Source organism: Siphateles boraxobius, unplaced genomic scaffold (assembly GCF_051911475.1).
Source record: "Siphateles boraxobius isolate OS27281-9 unplaced genomic scaffold, OSU_SipBor_1 173, whole genome shotgun sequence".
In the NCBI taxonomy this organism is placed as follows: Eukaryota; Metazoa; Chordata; class Actinopteri; order Cypriniformes; family Leuciscidae; genus Siphateles; species Siphateles boraxobius.
This window is the reverse complement of record NW_027508781.1, coordinates 645695-655000: the sequence shown is the minus strand read 5'-3', so window position 1 is coordinate 655000 and position 9306 is coordinate 645695. Positions and strand designations below refer to the sequence as shown.

Sequence of the window (9306 nt, the reverse complement as noted above, 5' to 3'; positions counted from 1 at the left end):
GCTTTCATATGATATATAAATCCCAATATAGAAAAAATTGACCCATGTGACTGATTTTGTGGTCCAGGTTTACATATGTACAAACTCTTGTCCATGCTGTTAATCTCTTAATTGCTTTCTCCTGTTAACACGTGTTGCATAAAAAGTACACATACTGCGTTAGATTAAACTGGAAAGAGTCATAGCACTTGCATATCGTTAGTTTCACTGCTTCAATTGGTCTCATTAGTAAGTCGCTTGGGTTAAGCGTCTGCTAAATGCATGAATGTAATGTTGCAGGTGGATCTGGAGGTGACGCTGCCGGGCGAGGGCAAGGATCAGACCTTTAAGGTGTCTCTGCAGTGGGTGTCGGTGGTGAGTCTGCAGATGCTCCTGGAAGCTCTGTCTGGGCATCTCAACGAGGTCCCGGAGGATTCGGTTCAGGCTCTGGATGTCATCACTCGGCACCTGCCCTCCATGCGGTAAGGCGGTCTCACACACGGCAGGTTTGGATTAGAACGAACTCTGGTGCGACTGCTCTGTTAGTGCGGTTCATTTGAATAAGTGTGAACGCTGCCATCCGATCTGGTCTCACGGTTCGGTTACGATTATCATGTCATCGATTCAGTTCAATTCGATATCACGATGCACTGCATCCTCAATTTTAAATTTTACTTAAAAAGTGATGTGTGTGTGTGTGCGTGTGTGTGTTCGCCTGTTCGTGAAGTCGCAGTGGCAGACATTCCAGTTGAAGTTTCAAGGGAGTAAAGCCTGTTTATGCCATTAAGAAAATGAAATTCTTCAAATCAATTTTGTTTTAAAGAAATGTTCATTTAAAAGCAGCGTATAATGTTAGCCTAGAGATGCGCGCATCAACCAACGCCGAGTCCGCTGTTAAAGGTGACGATCATTCATTTATAATCACGCGTAACACAGAATAATTGTAGTTCGACCATCGGGTGCAGATACTTAATCAGAGAGCATTATTGTGGCGGGTGGATGATTTTTGGCTGTGGATTTGGGTAACGCTGGAGCTCATCACTGACTCTACAGCCGTCAGACTCTGCAGGCGCTAACAGCTCGCGGTGAACACGGCTAACGTGGTTTATCAAGTTAGTTTATTACCTCCTACATATTCTATGTGTGCGTGACATGAGCGCACAGTGCGTGTCTTCTCCAGGTCGTGCACAAGGGTGTTTATAAGAGCTGAAATGTGCCCGGATGTAGGCTTTTAAAGTAGTTGGAGCATTTTTAATCACTCGCACTCGCGTCTCGCCTCCCTCTGCCAGTGTATGCTACCGCGACAAAGCACATACGCGATAAATGACGTCAGAACAGCGTCAGTACATTATAATCGGTTATGGTCTATTACTGAACCGATACCGAATCGTCCTCGTCTGCATCGTAAAAACGATTAATTTCGACACGCCTACCAAACAAGCGGACCGATACCCACGCCTTCTTCCAAACACTGGTGCGGTTCGACTGAAATATGAATACAAACATTAAGCAACGACTTCTAAACAAACCAAAAACAGGATGTGATGATGTCACAAGGTGTAGTGATGGGATAAACGAAACTTTGAGTCAACTGAACCAATTGCTTCGGAAAATGATTCATTGTTTTGAAGAGCTCGATGCCGGTGACGCCTGCTGGTCAGAACGGTGTAAAACTCAGATTACACTTCCAATAAAAGGTGTTTTTATGCATGTTTGAGCTATTTAATGCAATAAATAAAACAACCATTAAATATTAATTGTCTTTACAATATGTTATCTTATTATAAGTGAATGAACACTGCCATCTGGACCCGAACAAGCGGACAGACACACGTTTTTAGGGTGTCGTTCCACTTCCAAACAAACTCTGGTGCGGATCGACTGAAATATGAATGCAACATTGAGCAAAGACTTCTAAACAAACCAAAAACAGGATGTGATGTCACAAGATGGAGTGATTGGAGGAAACTTTGAATCAATTGCTTTACCAAAATTATTAATTGTTTCGAAGCGCCTGAAACGCTGGTCAGAACAGTGTAAAACTCTGCTCAAACATGCATAAAAACACCTTTTATTGAAGTGTAATCTATTTAATGCAATTAACAAATCAACTATTAAATATGAATTTTCTTTATGTTATCTTATTAAATCGTAGGTTTTGTTTATTTTATGTAGCGCTTGGTTAATCACACCTATAAGACACTTTTAATGACAACTGTTCCTTTTTATGTTATTAAATATCCACAAATTTATAATCAGGTAATCATATATATATGTAGACACATGTTCATGGGTTTAAAGAGATCATTGAAATGTTAATTCTGAAGTGAACTAATCCTTTAAAAGTGTGATTGCTAAGCGAACAAGGTCTAAATGTATGATTTTCATGAAGTGTGAACACACCCCTAAAACCTTTGACTCTTTGCTGGACCACAAAACCAGTCATGAGTCACACGGGTTTATTTTTGGCAACAGCCAACGAAACATTGCGTGGGTCAAAATTATCGATTTTTCTTTTATGCCAAAAACATTAGGATATGAAGTAAAGATCATGATCCATGAAGATATTTAGTAAATGTCCTACCTTAAAGGGGACATATCATGCTAAAACCACTTTTTTAGCCCTTAAATGCATTTTGTTGTATATTTGGAGTGTTTAAAAGTGCAGAAAAGTTGAAATTATTCTCTTCAGGTGTTTCATTTATATCTTTATATTCTGTTTTGGTCTTATTGTTCACCCAGTTCAGATTTTTCTGTTTTCTATGACGTTTTCTGAACAATTACGTCACAGTATTTGCAGCGGAACTACCAAATAAGGACATTGACTACCGGCCCAACATTTCGATCAATCCGCCATTATTATTCCTCGCTCCGATTTTGTAGTCCAAGCTCAATGATGCAGAAGTGTCGAGAGCTCAAGTCAAAATGTTCGGTTGTTGGATGTAGTGACCCACACGCTTCGTTACACCGTCTCCCAGCATCAGAACCTCTTCGAAGTGCCTGGTTGAGTTTTATTTACCAAGGAAATGTCTCACATCTTTTGGTAAAGTCATTTTCGTGTGCGCGAAGCACTTCGACGATTCCGACTTCAACAACCTCGGCCAGTATAAAGAAGGGTTTGCCGATCGACTTCGTTTGAATGAGGGGTCAATTCCATCTATCTTTGGAGACGACGAACAGATCACTTCGGTAAGCTGTAAATATCTTTAATAAAAATAGTTTACTTTCTTAAAACACATGGTGGTCATGGTTTAGCAGTGCCTTCGTATTTCTTTGTTTTTGTTTTTTTGAAGTAACGTTACATGTCTGAAGTATTATTGTTCTTGAGTTTCATCAATGGTCATTTAGCTGCTGTGTTTTCTGATGCTTTTCTAAACGTATCATATTATCCATACAGATTTTTAGTGGTAAGATTAGACCGTAATTTTTATAATATAACTTATATTTGTTTTTGTGAGTTTTAAATTGTCGTTGTAAAACATACAGTATTGTAGCAGTGGGCATGGATGGCGAAGTTACTGTAAATATAGTTACATACCATTGAGATACATCCATATGCAGACGTTGTTCTTCAGGTTCGTCGTCTATTTGTTCAACTAGCTCCGGGTCCGGCTCTGGCTCGAACATGTAAGGCTTGATTGACAATTCTGTTGTTGATTCCGTTGTTGACATTTTGTGTGAATATAAATGTTCTGTGACGCTATAAGATCGTATATCACTAATCAAACTACAAAAATGGCCGAACGGGGTGGATTGAACCGACTGTCAACTCAGCACCCTGGAGAGCGGGCGGGGTGTGACACAACTCCTTTGGGAGTGTGGCCTGTGTGAATGGGCCTGTGGAGCTATAATAATGAGGAATTCAGACCCAAGAATTGCAGTTTCGCTTTATATAGACCACAAATGTATGTTTTATATGTAAAAAGGAAAAATTTAAAAGCATGATATGTACCCTTTAAATATATCAAAAATGTATTTTTGTGAGTGGATCACCAATCGCCAGCAGAAATGCACAACTTTAAAGGTGATTTTTCTCAATATTTAGATTTTTTTAATTTATTTTTTATCAGATTTTCAAATAGTTGGATGAGCCCGTTTGGACTTCGGGAAACAAACTCAATGTTTTGGCAGGTCTGGGTTGAAGTGGCATCGCACTTTTGTCTTCATCTCGACCAAATATTGTCCTATCCTAACAAACCATACATCAATGGACAGCTTATTTATTCAGCTTTTATATGATACATGCATCTTAATTTTAAAAAATGTACCCATAAGACTGGTTTTGTGGTCCAGGCATGTGACTTGTGTTTGACGAGCTGTTTCTCTCCGCTTGCCGCAGGTACACACCCGTGGGCCGGTCCTTCTTCTCGCCGCCGGAGGGGTATTATCACCCGCTGGGAGGAGGGAGGGAGGTGTGGTTCGGCTTCCATCAGTCCGTCCGTCCAGCAATGTGGAACATGATGCTCAACATTGATGGTATGTGTCGTCTTCTGAAGCTTTCTAATCATTTGTTAACAAAGTATTCATTACTTCAATGAGCTCATTGCTTCTGCCTTGAATTATTTAAAATGAATACATTTATAACTAACTATGATTTTGTATATGTACATTTCTGAAATGCATAACTTAGACGGTTACCTCTGATAACAGAAAACTCTAAATTGTAACGTGGACTTTTTCTGTAAAGTTGCTTTGAAGCTGTGTATTGTGAAAAGCGCTATACAAATACATGTGAATTGTTCAATTGAACTATTTGTATAACGTAAACTTTTATTTCACACACTCCAGTGTCAGCTACAGCCTTTTACCGAGCCCAGCCTGTCATCGAGTTCATGTGTGAGGTTCTGGACATCCAGAACATCAACGAGCAAACCAAACCCCTCACAGATTCACAACGTGTCAAGTTCACCAAGGAGATTCGAGGTGAGGACTGGAGAAGGTTCATTATGTCATTTATTGTTCAAAAGTTTGGGGATTGTATGATTCTTTTTATAAAAATGTCTTTGAGGCTCTTCTTGCTCATCAAGGCTGCATTTTATTTGATCAAAAATACAGTAAAACAGTAATATATTTAAGTACTTTCAATTGTAATATATTGTAGAGCTGCACAATTACCAATTGTCTATTAAACTTTTGACAAGTACGATCACAGCGAACATTGGGATCTGAGTTGGCGCTGCCGCTGACCCAGAGAGAGCAGGTGTCATATATAGGTATGAAACAGCTTCACAAACAGTCTTTTTTTTAACCACACAGTATCATTATTTCTGTCTTGCAATCATTAATAATTAAGTTTATAGTCAGGATATAAACACTGATGTTTACAGTAGCGAGCAAAATAGAGTAAATCACCTTTTGAAAGTAACTTGACGCTTCAAATAAAGATTGTATCAATTTCATCGTTACACCAGTAGGTGGCGACAAGTGACTGTTTGTCATTGAATCATTCATTCAAGAGATTCGTATAAAAATACTGATTCATCCAGTTATGAGTGAGTCATTGAATCATTCACTCAATCTGATTTAAAAAAAAAGTATTTATAATTAAGTATTTTAAAAATAGACTGCAGAAATTATAACATTTTGAACCTTTATTTAGTGAATTACACGTTATTTTGTTTAGTTGTCTGTTCAAAATCGAGATCTCTATTTTAAACAAACACAAACAAACACAAACAAAAATCATAATTCTCAATTAATCCAGAATTGTGCAGTTCTAATATATTGTAAAATGTGTTTTATTCCTATGCAAAGCTGATGTTGAAAACGCTTGTGCTGCTTCATATTTATTTATTTTGTGGAAACTTACTTTTTATTTTCCAGGCTTCTTTGAATAGAAATGGAATATTTTGTAACATTATAAATGTCTGTGCTGTTGCTTTTGATCAATTTAATGCATCCTTGCTGATTAAAATTATTATTTTTTTTATTTATTTTTTTTAAAGTTGCACTACATCAAGGGCCAAGACTGCTTAAATTCTGGTTGTGTATTGATTGCTGAGTTAATATCATTGTGTGTTTAGGACTGAAAGTGGAGGTCACACACTGCGGGCAGATGAAGAGGAAGTACCGTGTGTGTAACGTCACGCGCCGCCCAGCCAGCCATCAGACGTTAGTGTCTTCAACATTTTATCAGTGTTTGCTATAAATGTATGCATTACTATTTACCCAGCAGTTACATTTCCTCCGCATGTTCCTGCAGATTTCCTTTGCAGCTCGAGAACGGACAAGCTATGGAGTGCACCGTTGCCCAGTATTTCAAACAAAAGTACAGCCTGCAGCTCAAATACCCCCATCTGCCCTGCCTCCAGGTGGGGCAGGAACAAAAGCACACCTACCTGCCCCTCGAGGTAATATAATATAATCATATGAGGTGCTTTCATATATACAGAAATGAATGTGATGACACTTGTCTTGTTTCCTCCATAAAGGTTTGTAACATAGTGGCGGGACAGCGCTGTATAAAGAAGCTCACAGATAACCAGACCTCGACCATGATCAAAGCTACGGCCCGCTCCGCCCCAGACAGACAGGAAGAGATCAGCAGACTGGTAATTATTATTATTATTAGGGATGCACGATATATCGGCCACCATATCGGTATCGGCCGATATTTGTTTATTTGTTCATTTTTAATGTTATCGGCCCAATGATAAAATTTGTCTGATAAATAATGGAATATTTCCTTCAGATGCGACTGTTCAACATGATGGTTTTGAATTGCTTGAAATATGATTAGAATCACTTCAAAAAGGAAAATCCAGTTCAGTGCAGCGAATGTCTGACGTACCGGCTACATATAATTATAATGAGAACATCATAATTGTGTGATTGGGACACGGCTTTTAATAATGACTTGTTTTTGTAATCAGGCTCTCAAAATTGTAAAAACTTTGGATCTATATTTATTGGCCAATAAATCGGTTATCAGCTTTCCAATATAAAGAATTATCGGTTATCGTTTCGGCCAAAATTTTCATATCGGTGCATCCCTAGATAAAAGGTTTCAGTTGATAAATTATGGGTAATTTCTTACACCTGAGACACTTCAGATGCGCACTGTTCAACATGATGGTTTTGAATTATGATTGGAATATCTTCAAAAAAGGAAAATACTGTAAAGTGCAACATGTGCTGCGCAAATCTGACATATGGCTCTTAAAAGAAATATCAAAATTTGGATTTAGATTTATTTATTTTTATTTATTTATTTGACATGGACATACAATTACATTGGACGAACCATATGCATTTGTTTAAGTGTTTTAGCACAAATGCTAATTTTCAACGCCTGTCCACGGAAGGCTTTTGGAAAAAAATACTTCTTTTTTACTTATCGTCCAATATATCGATTATCGACTTTCAAATTATCGAGTTATCGGTATCGGCCAAAATTTTCATATCGGTGCATCCCTAATTATATATATTATTTATATTATTTATATATTATATAAGAATGTTGGTAACGCTTTACAATAAGGTTCATTAGTTAACTACCTTAGTTAAAATGAACTAAGAATAAACAATACTTCAGTATTTATTAATCTTAGTTAATATGAATTTCAACATTTAGTAATGTGTTATTAAAATCAAAGGTTGTATTTGTTAACATTAGTTAATGCACTGTAAACTAACATGAACAGCTGTATTTTTATCTGCTAACATTTACAAAGATGAATAAATACTGTAACAAATGTATTGCTCATTGTTAGTTAATACATTAACTAATGAATTTCATTGTAAAGTGTTACTAGAATGTTGTATTTGTAATAACTTGATTAACTGCAAAAAATGCTTTTCTTACTGAGTATTTTTGTCCTGTTTCCAGTCCAAATATCAAAAAATTCTTAAAACAAGATGCATTTACTAGGGAAGTAAAAGGCCATTAGATATCATCAGGGATGTGATTTTTCCGGATTAATCCGGAATTCCGGATTTTCCGACCTGAAAATGTGACCTACGTGAATCATGCAGATCTGTAAAAAAAAAAAAAAAGAGGGAGGGGGGGGTGTCGGCTGTCGGAGTGAAAAGGAGAGGATATGAGGACATAACAGGCTGACGTGCGTACAGATTTTTCCTTCCTTTCCAAGTATCAACGAGGACGTAACGTTATTTGCGTTCAGCTTGTTCACCTGCTCAATTCCGTACCTTTATTTGCATAACCGTAATTATTTGCATGTGCTTTAAAGCCTTGCCGGTTAAACATGTCATTCACTGCTGATGCGCTGTTCTAACATGCGCTTTACTGAGCGCGAACACCCGACGCGCACATTCACTAAAAGCCTGTCTAACAGCGCCTGGTTACTGGACTAAGTTATCTTTTGAGTCTTATTTCGCTAATACTCTCAAATACACACAAGGTTTACATAAGGAAAGTTGGTTATGTCTAAACTGAAAGCAAACCGAGACAACTGAGAGAAATCTGCTTGTCAAATGCGTGTATATTAGACGCGTCGCGTACAGGTCTTAAAGAGACAGTAGCCCTAATAATAAACATGCAGCCGCTTGTCCTTAAAGGGATAGTTGACCCAAAAATAAAAATTCTGTCATTATTTATTCACTGTAATGTTGTTCCAAACCTGTATTAATTTATTTCTTGTGCTGAACACAAAAGAAGATATTTTGAAGAATGTGGCGACAGTTGCTGGTCCCCATTGACTTCCATCGGGAAAAATATACTATGGAAATCACTGGGGTACATCAACTGTTTGGTTACCCACATTCTTCCAAATAACTTCAACAGAAGAAAGAAACTTATTCAGGTTTAAAACTACTTGAGAGAGTAAATTATGACAATTAAAATTTTTGGGAGAACTATCTATTTAATGTTAATAAAACAACAAAAAACAGAGGAAATCACTCACTGCTCTTGACTGAGAACTTTAATAGTAGCTTTAAGAATCAATGTATAATTTATACAGTGAAGACTATATTTGGCTTTGACTGAACATTTGCTCTCACTTTGCGGAAAAAATATCGGGATATATATATCGATATTCAGGCAAAATTGGGGGGGGGGGCTCGGTATATTTTCCTGCTTTTTTGTCCTTAGCCAATCACATGCCTGATCATGTCTTGTTTTCTGGGGAAATAAATCAAAATAAAGGGAGTTGTTGCTTAAAAAAAAATGTCTTATGGCCTTTTACTACTTAAGCAACAACTCACTTAATTGTGATTTATTTCCCCAGAAAACAAGACATAATATCTTCATAATGGCCTTTAACTTCCTAAGTAAATGCATCTTGATTTTTAAGAATTTTAGATATTTGGAATGTAAACAAGACAAAAATACTAGGAAAAGCATTTTATGCAGTGTTCATAATGTAA

The 9306-nt window shown here is 37.2% G+C and overlaps 1 protein-coding gene across 3 annotated transcripts in view; it reads left to right on the top strand.

Moving 5' to 3' along the window:
• Positions 1–9306, top strand: part of ago4 (argonaute RISC component 4) — a 30012-nt gene that overhangs the window by 1356 nt on the left and 19350 nt on the right. For all 3 annotated transcript variants that reach the window (XM_077232549.1, XM_077232548.1, XM_077232547.1), the window contains exons 3-8: positions 280–461; positions 4319–4455; positions 4768–4902; positions 6003–6090; positions 6182–6329; positions 6411–6530. In XM_077232549.1, coding sequence (XP_077088664.1) covers positions 280–461; positions 4319–4455; positions 4768–4902; positions 6003–6090; positions 6182–6329; positions 6411–6530 — 810 coding nt within the window. The remainder of the gene's footprint in view (positions 1–279; positions 462–4318; positions 4456–4767; positions 4903–6002; positions 6091–6181; positions 6330–6410; positions 6531–9306) is intronic.